Genomic DNA, 23,295 nt, shown 5'->3' on the forward strand with positions numbered 1-23,295 from the left:
AACCTCTTTGGCAGAGGTAATAAAATATGCGTACTGCAAAGGAAAGCGCGCCATTTTCGTCTTGTTCAAAAGCCAGCATCTGTGATGGTATGGGGGTGTATTAGTGCCCAAGGCATGGGTAACTTACACATCCGTGAAGGCACCATTAATGCTAAAAGGTATATACGGTACTGGTTTTGGAGCAACATATGTTGCCATCCAAGCAACGTTATCATGGACGCCCCTGCTTATTTCAGCAAGACAATGGTTTTGGGTTTTGTATGAACTTGTGAATGGGACAATACACGGTAGGCCATATTTAACAGGGAACGCCCACATTTAAGGGGTGTTCCTACCAGAGTGGGCACCTTGGATGAAGGCGCGCAGTTTTTTATTGATAGCTGTATGTAGAAGTGGCTGGTTGCATCAGCTCTGCTCTTTTAATGTCCTTTGTGTTCTTTGATGTTTCCCTCTTACACAAATGTAAGATGGATGTGTGCTATGGCTATGAGCTGTTATTTCCCTTGGTCTCAGTCTGGACGCACTCTCCAGCAGCCCAGGCTTAGACCGATTTTTTTTTTCTCCCCCCCCCATTGTTTACCTATATCTAACCTTTTTTGAAAGGGGCGCCGGAAGTTGGCAGACCCGTCAGCGATCCTGTTCTGTCTCCCTGTAATGTTTGATCCTGTTCTGTCTCCCTGTAATGTTTGTCTGATCTTGAATGGGATTGTGCTGAAAATGTTTATTTCCCCTCGGGGATTAATAAAGTATTTCCGATTCTGTGACAGAGAGAATGATGTGCAGCCAGAACCCGTGCAATTGCGCAGATTTTTTCACTTACGCACATAATAGAGCACTAAATGCATAAGACGCAAGTCAAAGATTGTCTATATTACAAGAGTACTACTTTCGTGCAATTCCATGTGTGTTGGCGTGGCAAGGTTCATTGAATCCTTATTCTGGAATGACCTTCTCAAGCCAAAGGTCTGTGCTGTTTTTGTAATCTGCAGCAAAAATAGCTATTCAAGTTTTTAACAAAACTCTGACATGTGAATTTTGTCAACAAAAAAGAAGCACATAAGCACTTACTGTTGGGGTCTACGCGGTATGTGTCAGGGTTGATGAGATCAATGGTGACACCGAGGTCCGGCTCGGTCAGGAGCTCATGCTTGTGCTGCTTCTCCAGAGACGTAGCTTTGTACTGTACAAACCTGTTACCAACAACAGCAAAAAAACAAGAATCAAACTTGTCTCGTGCGTGCATCAGGTTGTCCTTGTGTCGGTCATTTGCGATACCTGTGCTGATCGAATGGATATGTGATGAATTTAGGGTCAAAGGGAATATCTGGCAGGCTGTTGCAGTACTTGACTCGACAGACCACTCCCGACCTGTTGTGGACACAAACATGGTTTTTGCTGACCCGCTATTTTCTCTACCAAAATATTGTATTATCAAACACCTCACCTCTCAGGTACAGTTCGGTGAGAGGATGGCCTGAAATGGGGGGAAAACGTAGAAAAAAAATAAACTACATGTCACATGTCTTTTTTTTAATTATTATCTCCAAAGCCAAACAGGTCATACAAGTCCTCAAAAGCGTAAGAATATTTTGGATTCAATTCGTTTTGGCTTTTTTAACTCAAATTTCTCAACGAGCCTCAGTCCTAAATAAAAATATAAAAGCGGCTAATGTTTTATTTTATTTTTAACCCATTTGAAGGCTTTTTGATCAGTCAATGTCACATTTTTAATACGTAAGTAAAATAACTCAAATTTTTACCGTTTGAAAACTAACATCGTTTAACCAAAAGCCCTTAAAAGGGTTAAAATAAAATGTAAAAAAATCACATTTGGTATTTTTGTTTAAAACTGAAATGGATATAGTGATTTGAGCAAGGAAAGTAAAAAAATTTAATAATCCAAAATGTTTTTATACCCTTTGTAAAACCTTTTAAGTCCCATTTGGCTTTGGATTCGAATAACTGCCAGTGCATCGTACACCTGTGAAAGAATTGGACACTGGTATTTTAATTTTTTACATTAAAAAAAAACCTTTTAGGAAAAATCCTGTATAACGGAGTAACATAAAAAAAATGACCAAAAATACAGCAGAGCAAAAATTATTGAAATGACAGGACAGTCAGCCTTTGTTTACTGAGTGTTCATCAAAATTAGATCTACAGATGAAACAATTAGATCTATAATTCAAAAAAAGCAATAACAATGTTGAGTTTCTATCACTTATCTCTTTTTATTGCGGTTATTGTTTATTGTTTATTGGATGAATCCTCATTAGCTGACGCCAAGGCGACCGCTCGTACAAAATAAAAATACAAAGAATACACACATTACCAAACATTATACAAAAGAAAAGTACAACATAAGATTAAAAAGCTAGTTAAACCCAGTATTAAAAATGTATGTCATGTGGGCAGCTGCAATAGGTTTATCTTTAAAGCTGTCTTGAATGACAATTTACTTTATGAGAGATGAATGTGAGCTTAGTTTTGAAAGGCAGGGTCCCTGCTATCACATGTTGATAAAAATAAAACATTTACATAATAAAAATCGACTACAGGCTTCCCAAATGCTGTAATAAAATAAGCATGATGAGTTGAGCATATGTCAGCATGTGGCCCCACTTTTAACTCTTTTTCAAACGCTTATTGCAAACGCTTACTTGCAGTAAGTCATTCATTTGACTTATTAAGTCATTATTTTGACTTAGTAAATCAAAATATTGACTTTCTAAGTTATAATGATGACATACTTAGTATCTCAGGTAACTAGGACTGTTTTGTGTATTGTTTTTACTTTAAGGAAAAAATAGCGATATATATATATAGTATATTGGCGTTCAGTATATGGAGCGGAAAACACAACCAAAAATTGTAGGCTTCCTCACGCAATGAAGCCGGCCTACTTCACCGCAGTCTGTAGTCTATTGCCCCCCCAGGCTGTGGTGGCAGCGATGAGATGGAGACGTGATGGCGACAGGCCGAGTTACGCTGTTCTTTACACCCACCCACCCCCCTGGAGAGACACCACCTTAACTAACACATTTTCTGGGGGAAACACTGATATTGGTGTTTGTTGTAACACAGGGAAGATCATTAGTAAAAATAATAAAGAGTAAAGGACCAAAGCAGCTTCCTTGAGGCACGCCGCAGTTATTGTACTTGCGTTCAGACAGGTCAGTGTTTTTCAACCACTGTGCCGCGGCACATTAGTGTGCCGTAAGATACAGTCTGGTGTGTCGTGGGAGATTATGTAATTTCACCTAATTGGGTTAAAAATATTTTTTGCAAACCAGTAATTATAATCCGCAAATGTGCCGTTGTTGAGTGTCTGTGCTGGTTACAGCTCTGCAGTGTAACCGTGTAATACTCTTCCATGTCAGTAGGTGGCAGCAGGTAGCTAATTGCTTTATAGATGTCGGGAACATGGTTTGTCGCGATCACAATATGCAGACAGCGGGAGGCAGCGTGCAGGTAAAAAGGTATCTAATGCTTAAACCAAAACTAAACAAAAAGGCATTGAAGCTTAGGGATGGCTGTGCAAAACTAAACTAAAACTGAACTGGCTGCAAAGTAAACAAAAACAGAATGCTGGACGTAGGGCTGGGCGATATGGGCTTTTATTAATCTCAATATTTTTAGGCCATGTCACGATACACGATATACAGTATATCTCGATATTTTGCCTTAGCCTTGAATGAACACTTGATGCATATAATCACAGCAGTATGATGATTCTATGTGTCTACATTAAAACATTCTTCTTCATATGCTCATTTTAAACTTTCATGCAGAGAGGGAAATTACAACTACCGTAAGTCAATTGACCAAAACTGTATTTATTAAACAGTTATTAAGCAGTGGCACAAACATTCATGTCATTTCCAAAACAGAAAGTGCAAGATTGTCAGAGACATTTTAAAACAAGCTATGAGTGCACTTTTGAGCATGATGTCACTAAGATGACATATCAAAACATTAAATTAAAGTGCACTTTTTGTACAGAACGCCACTACAATAGTTTAAAACAAATAAAGTGCACTTTTGTGCATGATGTCACACAAGATATTTCAATAACTGTCAAATAAAAATGAGCTGCATAATAAGACATCAAATAGTGTATGTTCTTCGCTATGTGGTAGGTTCCTGCGGACGTTATCTCCTGTTTTTGACTATTTTTTTCATACGGTGTTGATGTGGAAATGGTTGCTTGGGTATTTTGTTGGTGTGGCACCGGCCGGAGATGTTGACATGCGGAGTTTCAAGCACTCTTCATTCTCTCTCAATGATGCTACAAATTAGCAGTATTGCTACTTTTTGTAGCAACGCTTTTGCCGCACACTTGACATATTACGGTTGTCTGTTCGACATCTTCCTGCTTGAAGCCAAACCACCACCAGACAATGCTGTTTTTCTTAAGAATCAATTCTTCTTCCTTCATTTGTTACCAGATTCGCACCTTCTCTCTCTCGTATTACCACTCGCGCCGCACCGCTTGCATCACAGCTAACGGTACCCATGCCGCTACCTCTCTGCTCCGCGAGGGCGTATGACGTTGCACGCGCGCCAGTATGTGACATATGTAAGAAGGTGCGCTTGTTTTATGTCTCTGTGAGAAGGAGAGACAAGAAAGAGTGAGAAGAGCCTGTAGTGTAATGCCCGCAGCTGAAAGCAACTGCGTGAGAACGTATACTCGAATATCACGATATAGTCATTCTCTATATCGCACAGAGACAAACCCGCGATATATCGAGTATATTCCATATTAGAGATGTCCGATAATGGCTTTTTTGCCGATATCCGATATTGTCCAACTCTTAATTACCGATTCCGATATCAACCGATACAGATATATACAGTCGTGGAATTAACACATTATTAAGCCTAATTTTGTTGTGATGCCACGCTGGATGCATTAAACAATGTATGAACGTTTTCCAAAATAAATCAACTCAAGCTATGGAAAAAAATGCCAACATGGCACTGCCATATTCATTATTGAAGTCACAAAGTGCTTCTTTTTTTTTTTAACATGCCTCAAAACAGCAGCTTGGAATTTGGGACACGCTCTCCCTGAGAGAGCATGAGGAGGTTAAGGTGGGTGGGGTTTGGGGAGAGGGGTATATATTGTAGTGTCCCGGAAGAGTTAGTGCTGCAAGGGGTTCTGGGTATTTGTTCTGTTGTGTTTATGTTGTGTTACGGTGCGGATGTTCTCCCGAAATGTGTTTGTCATTCTCATTTGGTGTGGGTTCACAGTGTGGCGCATATTTGTAACAGTGTTAAAGTTGTTTATACGGTCACCCTCAGTGTGACCTGTATGGCTGTTGACCAAGTATGCTTGCATTCACTTGCGTGTGTGAAAAACCGTAGATATTATGTGACTGGGCCGGCACGCAAAGGCAGTGCCTTTAAGGTTTATTGCCGCTCTGTACTTCTCCCTACGTCCGTGTACACAGCGGCGTTTTAAAAAGTCATACATTTTACTTTTTGAAACAGATACATAATAAATAATGATAAATGGGTTATACTTGTATAGCGCTTTTCTACCTTCAAGGTACTCAAAGCGCTTTGACAGTATTTCCACATTCATCCATTCACACACACATTCACACACTGATGGCAACTTGATGGCCATGCAAGGCGCTAACCAGCAGCCATCAGGAGCAAGGGTGAAGTGTCTTGCCCAAGGACACAACGGACGTGACTAGGATGGTAGAAGGTGGGGATACCAATAATTTCCGATATTACATTTTAAAGCATTTATCGCCCGATATATCGCCCAGCCCTAGCTGGACGACAGCAAAGACTTACAGGGTGTGGAGCAGACGGCGTCCACAAAGTACATCCGTACAAGACAATCAACACCAAAATAGGAACGCAAGACAAGAACTGAAACACTACGCACAGGAAAACACCAAACACCTCAAAATAAGTCACGGCGTGATGTGACCGGTGGTGACAGTACACCTACTTTGAGACAAGAGCTATAGTGATGCATGCTTGGTCATGGTTTGAATTCATATCCAACAATTGCGAGAATGACTTTTTACTGTCAATATCGGCTGCTGAGTTTCTTTTTTTTAATGTTTTCTGCTGGTGGTGTGCGTTTGAATTTTTTCAATGAAAAACGTGTGCCTCAGCTCAGAAAAGGTTGAAAAACACTGGAGTAACGTAACATAAAAAATACAGCAGAGCAAAAATGACTGAAATGACAGAACAGTCAGCCTTTGTTAAGGGGTAATCAAACTTAGATCTACAGATGAAACAATAAGATCTGTAATTCAAATTGTGATTTTAAAAGCAATAATGTTGAGTTTCTATCACTCATCAGTTTTTATTGCAGTTATAATTTGCAGTGCGGAACCTTGCTGAGAGCTGTTTGTTATTTAGACCCTCATGTAGCTTACACACTAAACAACTTGCAAATAAAGGTTCGAAACTGAAAGGCAAACAATTTTAACCTCTTATCAGTTGCGACGTGAACATGTTTTGTAGTAAATGTGGTGCCTATTTATTTACCTGCACGGTCGCAAACCAGACATTTAACACTGACGTATAGTAGTTGTGTTTACGGAGTCAATTTAGTTAACTAAAATATGCTGGCAAATACGTGATTCTAAGGCATTATTCACGGCTAGTGTGACAGTAGTAGGACAAAACGAGATTAAACACATTCTATTACCTGTGGCCGTCCTCTCGTTGAGGCTGCGTCTGAATCGTCGGCGCCATTTTCCTTCTCGCCAAAACACACTTGAGCGTGAGTGACGCTTCTTCTTCTATGGTTGATTGGCGGTTCGCGCTCAATGTCCGAGAGGCGCATACACCGCCATCTACTGTATTAAAAATGGTATAGCATGTGCTACATATCAGCACTGTTTACTTTTTTTTTTTTTTAAAAGCACACAAAAAATATCCTCACCGTGGCCTATGAAATTATTATCGCCGTAAAATGATTTGCAAACGCGTTTCTCAATCTGGATTCGCCGCAATAAAAATGTATTTAGTATTTATGTGAGCGCCCTCTAGTGTCTGGGCATGTGTAACTCAAGGCTTCATCCAACAAGATATTCACATTAACATTGAAGGCAATTGAAAAATGTTCATAGAAAAATAGCAAGTGATGTATTTTAAATAAATGGTGTTGAATGATAGAATAAGAAGAAAGTGTGGAATATATGCTCATATTTAAATAGATATTACCGCATGTTAGTTTTCAATTAAATCGTGTTAAATAACATTTAAAAAAGTATGGGCCGATTAATCCAATGTCACCGATATTACCTTTATGTTTGCTTTCTGCGTATAACTGTTTAATTATGTGCATGTTTCCTATTGAAAAAGTAAAAAAAAAAAAAAAAGTAGAGTAGAGAATAACTACAAAACCCAAAACCAGTGAAGTTGGCACATTGTGTAATTTGTAAATAAATACAATGATTTGCAAATCCTTTTCAACTTATATTCAATTGAATAGACTGCAAAGACAAGATATTTAATGTTCTGAGAAACATTTTTATATTTTTGCAAATAATAATTAACTTAGAATTTAATGGATGCAACACGTTGCAAAAAAGTTGGCACATGGGCATTTTTACCACCGTGTTACCTGGCCTTTCCTTTTAACAACACTCAGTAAACGTTTGGGAACTGAGGAGACCAATTTTTGAAGCTTTTCAGGTGGAATTCTTCCCCATTCTTGCTTAAGTTGTTCAACAGTCCGGGGGTCTCCATTGTGGTATTTTAGGCTTCATAATGCGCCACACATTTTCAATGAGGGACAGGTCTGGACTACAGGCAGGTCAGTCTAGTACCCGCACTTTTTTACTACGAAGCCACGCTGTTGTGACACGTGGCTTGGTATTGTCGTGCTGAAATAAGCAGGGGCGTCCATGATAACGTTGCTTGGATGGCAACATATGTTGCTCCAAAACCTGTATGTACCTTTCAGCATTAATGGTGCCTTCACAGATGTGTAAGTTACCCATGTCTTGGGCACTAATACACCCCCATACCATCACACATGCTGGCTTTTAGACTTTGCGCCTATAACAATCCGGATGGTTCTTTTCCTCTTTGTTCCGGAGGACACGACGTTCACAGTTTCCAAAAACAATTTGAAATGTGGACTCGTCAGACCACAAAACACTTTTCCACTTTGCATCAGTCCATCTTAGATGAGCTCATTCCAAGCGAAGCCGGCGGATGTTCTGGGTGTTGTTGATAAATGGCTTTGACTTTGCATAGTAGAGTTTTAACTTGCACTTACAGATGTAGCGACAAACTGTAGTTACTGACAGTGGTTTTCCGAAGTGTTCTTGAGCCCATGTGGTGATATCCTTTACACACTGATGTCACTTTTTGATGCAGTAAAACCTGAGGGATCGAAGGTCCATAATATCATCGCTTACGTGCAGTGATTTCTCCAGATTTTCTGAACCTTTTGATATTACGGACCGTAGATGGTGAAATCCCTAAATTCCTTGCGATAGTTGGTTGCGAAATGTTGTTCTTAAACTTTGACAATTTGCTCACCTATTTGTTGACAAAGTGGTGACCCTCGCCCCATCCTTGTTTGTGAATGACTGAGCATTTCATGGAAGCTGCTTTTATACCCAATCAAGGCACCAACCTTTTTTTGAGCCAAGGCACATTTTTTTCATTGAAAAAAATCCGGAGGCATACCACCAGCAGAAAACATTAAAAAAATGAAACTCAGCAACCGATATTGACAATATAAAGCCGTTCTGGCAATTTTTGGATATGACTTAAAACCATAACCAAGCATCCATCTCTATAGCTCTAGTCTCAAAGTACTGTCACAACCTTATTTGGAGTTTTGTGGTGTTTTCCCATGTGTAGTGTTTTAGTTCTTGCCTTGCGCTCCTATTTTGGTGGCTTTTCCTGTTTTGCTGGTATTTTCCTGTTGCAGTTTCATGTCTTCCTTTGAGCGCTGTTCCCTGCACCTGCTTTGTTTTAGCAATCAAGACTATTGAAGTTGTTTTTATCCTCCTTTGTGGGGACATTGTTGTCATGTTTGGATGTACTCTGTGGACTCCGTCTGCTCCACACGCTCTAAGTCTTTGCTGTCGTCCAGCATTCTGTTTTTGTTTCCTTTGCAGCCAGTCCAGTTTTAGCTTTGTTCTGCATAGCCTACTCTAAGCTTCAATGCCTTTTTTTTTTTTTTTAGGGACACTCACCTTTTGTTTATTTTTAGTTTAAGCATTAGATACTGTTTACATGCACGCTGCCTCCCGCTGCTGTCTGCATATTGTGATCGCGACAAACCATGTTCCCGACGTCTACAAAGCAATTAGCTACCTGCTGCCACCTACTGATATGGAAGAGTATCACATGGTTACTTTGCCGAGCTCGAGACCGAACCAACACTCAACGGCACATTATTTGCGGATTATAACTACTGGTTTGCAAAAAATATTTTTAACACGATTAGGTGAAATTACATCATCTCACGGTACACAGTGGTTGAAAAACGCTGACGTAGATTACCTTAATAAACTCGTTTAATACTCAAAAGAGCAGATTTCGATCATTGAAATACTTTGTATAGTTCAAGACTTACGGTCATTTAAAAACAGCACTGCACATCATAATGGCAGCGACAGTTTTGATGTTAAAGGTCTAAAAAATTATGTAGAACGTCCGGCGGGCTGAATTGAAAGTCTTATTGGGCCGTATTTTGCCCAGGTCTGTACTAAGCAGTGGGCTCAGATTGGCCAACACTACTCTAGTATTGGTATTTGTAGTTTTAAAATGTTTATGCTTGAAGATGCTTCATTTAGAACCCAAAAAATTCTACAATATGCTTAAAAAAAAATTCCCCCCAAAAATCCATGTGTCAAAGGACAAGTGTACTTCCAAAGCAAAAAGACACCGATTTGTGCGCCTCGTAAATTGTCAGAGGAGTTTCATATTTGTCATATTTTAGGAGTTATTGTTTCGCAGTAAAGAAGCAGGAGCGTGCTGAGTCATTTTGTGGAAGCTGCTCTTTATTTGTAAAAGAAAAACAATATTTCAGTCATGTCTGCTACAGGTTCTAATGACATAGAGAATAGATCTGCAGCGACAAAACGCAGAGGAGAATCCTGAATCAAACTTAGGTTGAGCCCAATTTGATTGAATTGTGTTCATATTTCATACATCTTTCACTTTTGCAATCAAAGAACAGTCACTTTTTTTTTAATTATTATATTTACACAAGAGCACCGATCAACAGTGCTCGCTCATCCCCTCCACCACTGCCGCCGCCCCTCCGCCAAACATCGTCTGGATCTTTTATACAATTAATTTACATCAAATCTACGCCCCCCTTGACGCAAGCAGGCAGACCCACATTGTTTGGACTCCGGCGGGGGGCGCGCGGCGTGGAAAGATGTGTGCAACATGAAGACAATTCTGCACATTCATAGTAAAGGCAGCCTTGAGTACGCTTAGTGAGTCGATGGCATGCCAAGCTTTAAAGCAAATGGAGCCTTCCGCCGTCAGGATGGTGCGTGAAGTGTTACTCAACTAGACAGGAAACAGATCGCTTGCAAAAAAGATCCCTATAGGCACAGAATGTACTCTTTAGTGACTCTTAATGTGGGGTGGGGGGGGGGGGGGGGGACCTGCACTCACAGTACAGTGGCGGCTGTGATTCTTTTTCTAACGGTGGTAGTAAAAAAACAAATAAACAAAAAAGAAAAAATAACAAATATTTAGTGCTCTATCACTTAGCTTAATAGGTGTCATTTATATAATAGCTATTGGTCTCTACCTCTTAATGATAGTCCATGTTTAATGCTCAAGCACTCCCACGCGTGTTCAACGCTCAATATTATGTACTGTTGATTTTACATTAGATTCCGCCCCCTCAATCTTAAACCAATAATCATAAATAAATACAAACACGCAGGGAATGTCTACTGTAAACACGGTAAAAAAGACAAAAGCTAAACAGGTGTAAACGTCATTAGCATCACTACTCGGTGACGGTTAAATAACTGCAGGGGTGACTGACGATGGCGTCGAGATAGGGGAAGGTCGCCCTATAACTATCCCCCCTGCTCCCCTTTTGCTCAACATCCAATTACAGAATGTTTGTTGGGTTTTTTGATTTTTTTTTTACCAAATACATAACATTAAATGTTCTCAGCAGCCAGAACTATCTTGATCTTAGAGATGACACTGTAAAATGTAGAGGGAGTCCTTTTAGGGGGTCAGACAGCAGCATCACTCCACGTCTTGAGGGACAGGATAAAGAGACTCGTGTGTGTGTTTGTGTGTGTGAGCAAAACGTCATTTTACTTTTGACATGGTTACCATGGTTTCTGACAGTCGCTTTGCCGTTTCGGTGGTGGTCGTGGTGGTGGTGGTTCTTGACATGATCAGTTATTTTAGGGGGACTGGTGTGGATGGGGTGAATGTCACTCAGAAGAGTTGTTGGACTGCGACGGGGACAAAGCTTTTTGCTGCTAAGTGCTTCATCTTCCCAAGAGACGAGCTCCTCAAAATTACATGAACTGCGTCTGCAAGGAGAAATGACAAGATGTTAAAGACGTGAGATCATTGAAGTGTCTATTCAATAAGTCTCTCCCACATTGAGGCAAAACTGTTTACTGTGTGTGTGCAGCAAATCCCTGATTTACTCAAAACATTTTTCTATTTTGACCATTTTCTCTCCATACGGGTAGAAGATAAACCACTAAAACATACGATATGTACAGTACAGGCCACAAGTTTGTGTTTTCTTTATTTTCATGACTATTTACATTGTAGATTGTCACTGAAGGCATCACAACTATGAATGAACATTTGTGGAATTATGTACTTAACAAAAAAAGGTGAAATAACTGAAAATATTCTAGTTGTTTTTTTTAAATAGCCACCCTTTGCTCTGATTACTGCTGTGTGCACACTTTTGGCTTTCACTCGAGCTTCATGCACACATGTGAAGTGAAAACCATTTCAGGTGACTACCTCTTGAAGCTCACTGAGAGAATGCCAAGAGTGTGCAAAGCAGTAATCAGAGCAAAGGGTGGCTATTTTGAAGAAACTAGAATATAAAATGTTTTCAGTTATGTCACTTTTTTTGTTGAGTACATAATTCCACATGTGTTCATTCATAGTTTTGATGCCTTCAGTGACAATCTACAATGTAAATAGTCATGGAAATAAAGAAACCATTAAATGAGAAGGTGGGTCCAAACTTTTGGCCTGTACTGTACTTCATTTGGACCAAAAGTTTAAAGACAATGCGATTACCACACAACCCCACGAGATAGCGCTGTGATGTCAGTGTATCCCGGTCAGAGCAATGAGTTGTCTTCGCTATATGGTTAAGAAACTATATGGTTTCTTAACCATATAGCGAAGCGACTGTTTGATTCAAACAACAATGGCGGCATGCAGCCCTCGCTGCGTTGTGTGCTGACATTGATTCTGCTATTGCAACTGTTTTGTCTAATCTATCGAACATTTATTCTTTAAAAGATGAACAGAACGGTTATGAAGGCATTTATTGGTGGCAAGGATGTTTTGGCTCTTCTTCCGACCGGGTTTGGATTTCCCAGCGTCGCTCTCATCAGCGTCACGGGTTGATTTCGATGTGAGTGGTTGAAGTAGCACGTCATTCAAGATAACGGACAAGTGGTTTATCCAATCACCTACTATGATTTTTTTTTTTACAAGGCCCCGCCTTCTAAAATACATCTTCTATTGAGAACTCCCAGATTCTTGTGTGGAGCTCAGCGAACTACAAGGATCTGGTGAGAGTCAGGTTATATAAATATTGAATACCATTAAAATCAAGAGTAAGATTACTAATTTAGTGTTTATATTTGAGTGGGCCCAAGACCCCTTTGTAGTGAAAAAGTTGGGCCCCGAGGTTAAAAGGGTTTAAGAACCCCTGGTCTACAACCATACAGCGAAACTCTAAATGAGTCAACCGTTAAGTTTAAAACTAATGAAGCTGAATACAAATGTTTTGCTTAGACCTGGACTGATAGTCAATAAATTAATTTATGGAACGATAAATAAAAACTCAATAACTTGCTTTCAAACAGGGTGCAGACACAGCCTCGCTAGTACGAAGCACCACAAGGTAGGGCTGGGCAGTACCCCCCACCCCCCCAAAAAAAAGATCACGATCAATGTTTTTTATATAATTTGATATCAATTAATATCACAATTATTATTATTATTATTATTTTTATTTTTTTATCAAAGTCAAATTGTCCCGTGCAGGTTTATACAGAGTACCGTTGCATCTTTACTGCTTACTACTAAAGTGTCTAGTAAGACATTTCCACCATGTTTGATCAAGGTAATATATGCCAACAGCTGACAACTGTCATTTGTTCATATCTATGATCGTGTTTACTCTCAGTGCAATGGTACAGGTAACCCACGTTAAAGTCCGTACCATGGTTTTAGGGCTACGGTTTCGCTTCTTTGACATTACGTTTTGGGGGAGAGCAACTTTTTTTCCTCTCTCAAAGTTCTTTTGTTATTTTGCTTGTCATCACAAACATCATTCTGCAGTAAACAAATGATCAGTGGTGCTCTGCAAACTACAAGATTTGTATTTCAATTTATCATTCACTAAACAAACACTTTCAAATGGGGAATTATTATTTGTATTCTTGATTCACTTGCATACAGTACAGGCCAAAAGTTTGGACAACTTCTCCTCATTCTATGCGTTTCTTTATTTTCATAACTATTTACATTGTAGATTGTCACATCAAAACTATGAATGAACGCATGTGGAGTTATGTACTTAACAAAAAAAGGTGAAATAACTGAGAACATGTTTTATATTCTAGTTTCTTCAAAATAGCCACCCTTTGTACCGAACACTGCTTTGCACACTCTTAGCATTCTCTCGATGAGCTTCAAGCACACTTGTGAAGTGAAAATCATTTCAGGTGACTACCTCTTGAAGCTCATCGAGAGAATGCCAAGAGTGTGCGAAGGGTGGCTATTTTGAAGAAACTAGAATATAAAACATGTTTTCAGTTATTTCACATTGTTTTGTTAAGTACATAACTCAACATGTGTTCATTCATAGTGTTGATGCCTTCAGTGACAATCTACAATGTAAATAAATAGTCATGAAAATAAAGAAAGCACATTGAATGAGAAGGTGTGTTTAAACTTTTGTCCTGTACTGTATACCAGTGCTTTTCACCAGTGCTTTGGCAAACGGCAAGCGGTGACCCAGATTTTGGCCATTTTTCAATCTCAAATTCTGTATCTTATATTTAATAAAAGTACATTAAAGTGTAGTTTGAATTTGCGGTACTGTAAAATAATGTGTACCAGCACATAAAACACATTTAATGATTATTTCAGGAACAAAATGTTTTTATCCATAAATGAAAAAATGATTTGAACAAAAAGTGTCTGCATAGTTTTTTTAGTACGTGTTACATTAGAGGAGTTGAATCAGAGCAAACAAACACAAAGTCTGATTCAAAAATATTTAGATATAAAAATGTCTTATTTTTTCCTGATTACATTAAGTGTGTTTATTCTCCCAGTCGGGGACAACGCAGTAGTTCAGTCACAAAGACGTTTTCTGAGTGCCTGCGAGTCCGGAATTAAGGGCAGGATTACCTAATGCACCACAACGTGAGCTGCAGCAGTCATTAAAGTTGCTGCTTCTTCTAAATGTTGTGTTTCATCTTCTATGATAATGTTGGCCATATTTATTTATTTTGTTCTTCTGGGCTGCACTTCCAGCTCTTCTGGGAAGAGGCGCAATGCTGATTGGACGTTAGTTAAGTCATTACTAGCCCGACTTTGGTTACGGTGGACAGTGATGGTCGTGCACACACACGTACACAAACACGCCCACACACATTCACAGACACACACATGGCCACTGTCAATAAAGGCAGATCGTTCCGTACAGGATTATCCAAGCATCGTTGCAGTCTTACGGTTTACTACTGCGGTATCTTAGACTTGGACACATTTTATTGATCCACAGGGGAAATTGTTCCACACAGTAGCTCAGTTACAAAGGATGGAAAGGGTAAGGATGGAAAGAATAATGCAGGTATAAAGTAGACTAAAATGTACCATAGTAGCAATATAAAATATATAAAATATATGTAATATTTACATATTATATATACAGTATATTATATATACAGTATATAATATATACTGATATATATATATATATATATATATATATATATATATATATATATATATATATATATATATATATATATATATATATATATATATATATATATATATATATATATATATATATATATATATATATATATATATATATATATATATATATATATATATGTGTATATATATGTATATATAGATGTGTGTGTATATATATATATATATATATATATATATATATATATATATACACTAAAAAACATTCATGGCATGTTTGATCAAGGAACTATGCTAACAGCTGATCACCGTGATCGAACTGGAATTAATCGCTTTTTAACGAAAAAAAGAGGATTCCGAAGCCGAATGTCCAGGGAATATTTTAGCTTGATCAACACAGACGAACAAGCCAGTATGCCCAATTTGTTGGAAAACGATGGCAACAAACAGACAAAATAGACCCGACACAGTTTTTGCCAACTCGGGAAAATTGCATTACAAGATGTTTAATATTTAATAATGTGCTTTTTGCTGACAGATTGAGAGTCAATTTTCAGTCAAGTTTGTTTATTTAAAATAATTAAGTTATTGGCCTTTTAATTACCATTACAAAAAACCTTTTAAAGGGTTACCTGAATTATTAGTTTAACATAGTGCTGAATTTGGGCTCGAAATAATGCTGACAATAATATTGTTTCTCCGCAAAATGTGTTAACACAGGTTCGGTTTTGCTTTCTCCAAAACCCTTTCATACAACACCTATAAAATTCCACTTGCACTTTTTCAATGTCTGTGTAGCAGTTGGAGCGTATGAGCTGATAACGCCAGCCAATGACATTCGAATAATATTTTACGGCGGACATTAATCCATGAAAATATGGAGAAGCTGCTGATGATGTGTTTGACAAAGAAGCAGATGGAAGGAGGTACCTTAGAAGTCCGCTCTCCAAGGTAAATGCCGTACATTATTACTACATTACTAAAACTACTGCAGTTTAAAGAACATTCTATTGTGTTGTTTTCATATATTTTTTCTCTAAAAGGGACGGCGTGGCGAAGTTGGTAGAGTGGCTGTGTCAGCAATCGGAGTGTTGCTGGTTACTGGGGTTCAATCCCCACCTTCTACCATCCTAGTCATGTCCGTTGTGTCCTTGGGCAAGACACTTCACCCTTGCTCCTGATGGCTGCTGGTTAGCGCCTTGCATGGCAGCTCCCGCCATCAGTGTGTGAATGTGTGTGTGAATGGGTGAATGTGGAAATACTGTCAAAGCGCTTTGAGTACCTTGAAGGTAGAAAAGCGCTATACAAGTATAACCCATTTATCATTTATTTATTTAAAAGTTTGTTTTTCTTTTTAAGGGGCAATATAAGTTTGCATCACAAACCAAATTAAATTAATTTCCGAGGTACCACTGTACTGTAGTGTTTCTAATGTTCTGTCCTCCAAATTTAGAAGTCAACCAACTTGTTTTTTAGCTTTTTGCTCTTCTTTGTAAGTCACACTTTGATGTTACTGTCTGTCACTTGAAGTATAAGTCGAGTGGAAAAACAAGTTAACTTCCATCCATCCATTTTCTACCGCTTATTCCATTCGGGGTCACGGGGGGCGCTGGAGCCTATCTCAGTTACAATCGGGCGGAAGGCGGGGTACACCCTGGACAAGTCGCCACCTCAGCGCAGGGAGTACCCGGAGGGAACCCACGCAGTCACGGGAAGGACATGCAAACTCCACACAGAAAGATCCCGAGCTTTATATAATTAATTGTGTTTCATTGTATCCATTAAACCACATCCAATTGTATTTACAATCCGCAAAGTATGTGAAAATACCGTCTAAACATCAATAAATGCCACAAATTCAGTCAGCCATTTTGAATATTCTGCTCTGAACGTCTTTGGTAGTTTCTTCGGTAGATTGACGTCACTGGAGTAACACTTCTGCACTCTGACCATTGTATCAGATCACTCATACTAGAAATATGCAAACATTTTGAGACGTGTTGTCTATCATTCACTATCCCTATATAAGACATGAACACGTTTTTCTTTTTTTAGGCATAAATACATAAATAGTCAAAGGGGGCTCTCTATTTCACGTACAAAACCCTCTAATAACCATCCAAAACCTGCCAACGATACTCTATATTCACATTATGACGTGAATAGTTGCTAATATTAGCAATGTTGTTATAATAAGCACTAACGACAAACTATTTTTAGTGGTGGATTGATACACAAAGCTAAGTAGCCCTTTGCTGCTTTTACTGTGAGCCGGCAGCGATGTCTTGCTGCTCTCACATCATGGCGTCTCGACTCGTCAAAGTATTCTAGATTATAAACCATGCCTCTCATCTGGGTATTAGGAGGATTTAGCCATAAATCTAGAAGTTGTTCATCTGTGACATTCAAATTATATCCGCACACAACCGAAGACCGTGTCTGCAGGGAGACATTTCCTTGTTTAATCCTTTGTGTGCATCATTATTGATAAATTAACAGGGGTATAATTTTTAATATGTTTGTAGATTGTATCTCTGGTATTTGTTAGCATTTAGCAATGATTACATGATGCTTAGTGTTTCACTAAAGCTGGATCTGTTTAGCAGAGCTTTTAAAACTTGTAGCCCATTCTCCCTATATTTTTAGATCATAATTTTTCCTAAAGTAATTGTTGTTGGCTCTCATAAGATCTGCATGATTTGCATTGTTGTTGGTGGGGAAGAGATCTGCGGTTCCTACCTTTACGTCACGCGATCACCTAACTGGCGAGCTCATTATTGCTTAAAGTGGCTCGGGACTCTCCATGAGATTGCTACTATTTTGATCATATTTATTTACTCGCATACTTTGAAAATCTTTCGGTGCCATACATTAGATATATATAATAGCAGCTTTAATATAGAAGCAACATGTTTTTCCACTCTACTGGTACTTTAAGTGGGACTGGTCCCATGTGAGATGCAACATTGGCTCAGTGAGGAACCTTGTGGGCGTGGTTTAGAAAACAGTCAATTCAGCGAGCCAGTTCAATTCAATTTTAAATCAAGGATACAATATACAATCAGTCTATTGCAATATGTGGTGAGTGGCAGAATAAAGGGTCAGCAGAAACCTTGTTATAGTTACAGTGCTCATACAAAACAACCAATTACAAGATTCAAAAGCATGGGAATTATTGGTGAGATGGAGAAAAGACAAAACATGCAAATGAGAAAGGAAAACCAGCCACACACGGATGTTTAAACAAGCCGCGTGTCGGATGTATCCGCAAGCAAGAGGGGCATGCTGTACCTAAAGAGACGCTCTACAAGAAATCCTTGAGAGAGAGGTGTGCAAACGGGTCCTGTCCAGGGGCTCGGAGTGGACTCTGGCTGGAAGGGCTAGAGGCTGCAGAGGGCTATTTCACAGGAAGAGACACAGGAAGTAGGAGGGCCAAAGGAGAAGTCAGAGAGTCAGCGTAGACGCAAGGAGGGATGATATTAGTTGGGACGAGCAGGGATGTCAAATCGGATGGGTTGATAAAAAGGAGAAGGAAGGAAAAATAAAGAACAAGGAAATGATACGCGGTTTGCTCAAACCGCCATCATCGGTGTTCACTAACTTTTGAATACGTCACAGCATGATGACAGACAACAACATTACTGCGCCAACTTGCGGTCATGCATCGTGCACCCACCTGAGTACTGGACACCGAGCCAAAAGGGTTGGGTGCCCTCATTACAGGTTGGCCGTACATCATCGTAGGGGGATTCATCATGCCCATGGACCCCATTGGTGGAGGAGGCTGGTTAAGACATGGAGGCCATCACATTATTATGTGTGATCTAATCGGATGTTAAAAAGGATGTGAAACCATTTTAACACTCTACTACTAACCATGCCATATCCCATCATGCCTGTGGGCGTGGTGGCGGGGAAGGCCATGATGGATGGCGGCTGCAAGGACAAAAAAAGAATGTTAAAGCAGTCCTTCAGAGGACATGCAGTGGGAAAAAAAAAGAGCCTGCATCACCATGGAGACAGGGTTCCAGGTTGTCGTCGGTGCCGCTTTGGGTTGCCAGTTGGTGCCACCCGTCATTCTCTTTTCGCCCGGTTGACTCCAGTGGATGTCACTGTGGATGAATACAGCTCATGTTAAATTCACAGTGTTGCAAGTTAGCAAACGTTGCCTCGTGACTTACTTCTTCATCGTGCCGTTTCCGATGCCGAGGTCTACGGAGAACATTAAGTGGAAGTTAGACATCCACTAATCGTGGGTGACATTGCGACTGACCAACATTCAAAGTTGCATACGTACTGCCCACAAGGTTGGCCAAGGAGGAGTCAAGGTCATCAGACACCAGCTTATCTGGTTGCTGATTGGACGGCTGGTTAGAGCCAGCGAGAGTCGGTTTCAGAATATCTGATAAGACACGAGAGGATCAAACTTAGAAATAAAGAACTTGTGTCGGGGGTTACATGGCAACAGACATCGTTTTGTTGGTTACCCAAGATTGCCTTTGATCAAGTTCATGTATATTTAGTTTTCAGCCCACAACAAATTTAGCTGAACTGACTTGTTAAAATTCTGGTAATATACTAAAATATGTGGAAAACGAGAAATGCTTCACCACATTATATCCAAATGAGCATCCTCAAAGGAGGTATCATTGCTTATGGTAGTTGTAAATTGTAGGGATGTGACAGACGATTAGATTAGCATCGCGATACGCAGGTCACACTGCGATTCAAAAACAATTTATAAAACAGAACGATTCGATTTAAGGTATGTACGATTCCATTCCATGGTTAATATTTATTGATGGACACATTCTTTTTTACACCACAAAAGAACATGAGCATTCCTTCCTGTGCATACACTCCTTATTTTACAAGATAAATCCCCTCAATTCCCCCCAAAAATGAATTAACTCTCTGGAATATAAAGACAATATAACATACATCCATAAACGAGGATGCATATGCAAAAGTGCAATATATTTATCTGTACAGTAATCTATTTATTTATATCCGCACCTTATTGCTTTTTTATCCTGCACTACAACGAGCTAATGCAACGAAATTTCGTTCTTTTCTGTACTGTAAAGTTCAAATTTGAATGACAATAAAAAGGAAGTCTAAGTCTAATGTAAGTCTAAATAGGACCTTGGCATCAGACTAGGCCTGTCCAAGCTTTGTCGACGAGCATGAACTGATGAAAACTACTCAGGTGAGAGGCCAAACGTCTAAGAAAACTGATCAGTTGAATGCCATGAGAGTAACAATAACCTGATGAATGAGAACACTCATAGGCACATGCATCTTTAAATGTATATTTAAAAAATTCTATAAATGTGACATGCGACCAGCATTTTACAATTTTTAAAACAACATACATCCCCAAAAATGTAAATAAAGTACAAAGGCAAAAATGTCAAATGTATTTGACACCCCCACCAAAGACTGTTTTCACTGCTGGACTCTAAAAAGAGGTTCCGCAGCCTCCGTAGCAGAACCTCCAGGTTCTGTAACGGCTTCTTCCCTCAGGCCGTAAAACTCTTGAACGCATCATAATAATCCCCTCAATTCCCCCCAAAAATGGATTAACTCGCTGGAATATAAAGACAATATAACTAGCATTCATAAACGTGGATGCATATGCAAAAGTGCAATATATTTATCTGTACAGTAATCTATTTATTTATATCTGCACCTTATTGATTTTTAATCCTGCACTACCATGAGCTAATGCAACGAAATTTCGTTCTTAGTTGTACTGTAAAGTTCAAATTTGAATGACAATAAAAAGGAAATCTAAGTCCAAGTCTAAGATGTTCTTTTCGACGATTCGACGTGGTCAAAAGTTTACATACACTTGTAAAGAACATAATGTCATGGCTGTCTTGAGTTTCCAATAATTTCTACAACTTTTGTGATAGAGTGATTGGAGCACATACTTGTTTGTCACAAATAACATTCATGAAGTTTGGTTCTTTTATGAATTTATTATGGGTCTACTGAAAATGTGACCAAATCTGCTGGGTCAAAGTATACATACAGCAATGTTAATATTTGGTTACATGTCCCTTGGCAAGTTTCACTGCAATAAGGCGCCTTTGGTTAACCTGACTCTCGCCAGATCCTTGTAGTTTGCTGAGCTCCACATAAGGATCTGGACTCGAAGGCAATGCCACTCCTTCAAGATACCAAAAAATAATGAACCAATCAGGATCGCGGGATGTGCCGTAGCGCCGAAGCGACTGTTTGATTCAAACAACAATGGCGGTACACAGTGAGGAGTCGTGTGCCGACATCGATTCTGCTATTGCAACTGTTTTGTCGAATCTATCGAATATTCATTCTTTAAAAGATGAACAGAGAACGGTTTTGAAGGCATTATTAACTTTCCGCTCTGTCGTTATCCAATATGTCGGCTGTTCTGTTTTGGATTTCCCAGCCTCGCTCTCATCAGCGTCACAGGTTGATTTCGATGTGAGTGGTTGAAGTAGCACGTCATTCAAGATAACGGACAAGTGGTTTATCCAATCACACACAATAATTGTTTTACAAGGCCCCGCCTTCTGAAATACATCTCCTAATGACAATTCCCAGATCCTTGTGTAGAGCTCAGCGAACTACAAGGATCTGGCGAGAGTCAGGTTAGCTTTTGGTAGCCATCCACAAGCTTCTGGTTGAATTTTTGACCACTCCTCTTGACAAAATTGGTGCAGTTGAGTTAAATGTGTTGGTTTTCTGACATAGACCTGTTTCTTCAGCATTGTCCGCACGTTTAAGTCAGGACTTTGGAAAGGCCATTCTAAAACCTTAATTCTAACCTGATTTAGCCATTCCTTTACCACTTTTGACGTGTGTTTGGGGTCATTGTCCTGTTAAAACACCCAACTGCGCATAAGACCCTGATGATTTTAGGTTGTCCTCAAGAAGTTGGAGGTAATCCCCCTATTTCATTGTCCCATTTACTCTCTGTAAAGCAACAGTTCCATTGGCAGCAAAACAGGTCCAGAGCATAATACTACCACCACCATGCTTGACGGTAGGCTTGGTGTTCCCGGGATTAAAGGCCTCACCCTTTCTCCTCCAAACTTAATGCTGGATATTGTGGCCAAACAGCTTAATTTTTGTTTCATCTGACCACAGAACTTTCCTCCAGAAGGTCTTATCTTTGTCCATGTGATGTCAGATGAAACAAAAATTGAGCTGTTTGGCCACAATACCCAGCAATATGTTTGGAGGAGAAAAGGTGAGGCCTTTAATCCCAGGAACACCATCCTACCGTCAAGCATAGTGGTGGTAGTATCATGCTCTGGACCTGTTTTGCTGCCAATGAAACTGCTGCTTTACAGAGAGTAAATGGGACAATAAAAAAGGAGGATTACCTCCAAATTCTTCAGGACAACCTAAAATCATCAGCCCGGAGGTTGGGCCTTGGGCGCAGTTGGGTGTTTAACAGGACAATGACCCCAAACACACGTCAAAAGTGGTAAAGGAATGGCTAAATCAGGCTAGATATAAGGTTTTAGAATGGCCTTCCCAAAGTCCTGACTTAAACGTGTGGACAATGCTGAAGAAACAAGTCTATGTCAGAAAACCAACAAATTTAGCAGAACTGCACCAATTTTGTCAAGATGAGTGGTCAAAAACTCAACCAGAAGCTTGTGGATGGCTAAACTTGCCAAGGGACATGTAAGCAAATATTAACATTGCTGTATGTATACTTTTGACAGCAGATTTGGTCACATTTTCAGTAGACCCATAATAAATTCATAAAAGAACCAAACTTCATGAATGTTTTTTGTGACCAAGAAGTATGCACTCCAATCATTCTATCACAAAAAATAAGAGTTGTACAAATTATTGGAAACTCAAGACAGCCATGACATTATGTTCTTTAAAAGTGTATGTAAACTTTTGACCACAACTGTAAGTCCAGTCAGTGTCAACACAGACGTCTACAAGTTCTAGCCAATGGCTTGACTGGGGGTGGATGTTGCAGATATCCAAGAACAGACTATCAAAGACAGAAAATAAGCTCGTAATGATATGATGGAATTTAGAAAGTTCAGAGAAGAAATTAAGATTCTCTGTGAAGACAACAAAGCATTAAAACAGGAAGCTGAAAGAGGAGAATGCAACATTGCGCCAACAGTCGAA

General features: G+C 39.3%; 2 protein-coding genes across 16 annotated transcripts in view; both read right to left on the reverse strand.

Annotated features, from left to right (window-relative positions):
- Positions 1 to 952: 952 nt before the first annotated feature.
- Positions 953 to 6,795, reverse strand: paf1 (PAF1 homolog, Paf1/RNA polymerase II complex component). Its single transcript, XM_062061836.1, has 4 exons — positions 6,680 to 6,795; positions 1,445 to 1,474; positions 1,276 to 1,368; positions 953 to 1,190 (listed from the first exon to the last, which is right to left on the reverse strand). The coding sequence occupies exons 1-4, from the start codon at positions 6,724 to 6,726 to the stop codon at positions 953 to 955; spliced, it is 408 nt and encodes a 135-aa protein (XP_061917820.1). The 5' UTR covers positions 6,727 to 6,795.
- A 3,185-nt stretch (positions 6,796 to 9,980) lies between these two features.
- picalmb (phosphatidylinositol binding clathrin assembly protein b) overlaps positions 9,981 to 23,295 on the reverse strand; it is a 45,413-nt gene continuing 32,098 nt past the window's right edge. For 13 of the 15 annotated variants that reach the window (XM_062059949.1, XM_062059950.1, XM_062059946.1 and 10 more), the window contains 7 exons: positions 19,442 to 19,546; positions 19,326 to 19,356; positions 19,157 to 19,256; positions 19,021 to 19,080; positions 18,821 to 18,928; positions 18,436 to 18,541; positions 9,981 to 11,519 (listed from right to left, as the gene is read on the reverse strand). In XM_062059949.1, the coding sequence (XP_061915933.1) occupies positions 18,449 to 18,541; positions 18,821 to 18,928; positions 19,021 to 19,080; positions 19,157 to 19,256; positions 19,326 to 19,356; positions 19,442 to 19,546 (497 nt within the window). In that variant the 3' untranslated portion in view covers positions 9,981 to 11,519; positions 18,436 to 18,448. Of the gene's footprint in view, positions 11,520 to 18,435; positions 18,542 to 18,820; positions 18,929 to 19,020; positions 19,081 to 19,156; positions 19,257 to 19,321; positions 19,357 to 19,441; positions 19,547 to 23,295 lie in introns of those variants that run through there. The other 2 variants (XM_062059954.1, XM_062059962.1) reach the window with 2 other exon arrangements.

Source organism: Entelurus aequoreus, linkage group LG10 (genome assembly GCF_033978785.1).
Source record: "Entelurus aequoreus isolate RoL-2023_Sb linkage group LG10, RoL_Eaeq_v1.1, whole genome shotgun sequence".
In the NCBI taxonomy this organism is placed as follows: domain Eukaryota; kingdom Metazoa; phylum Chordata; class Actinopteri; order Syngnathiformes; family Syngnathidae; genus Entelurus; species Entelurus aequoreus.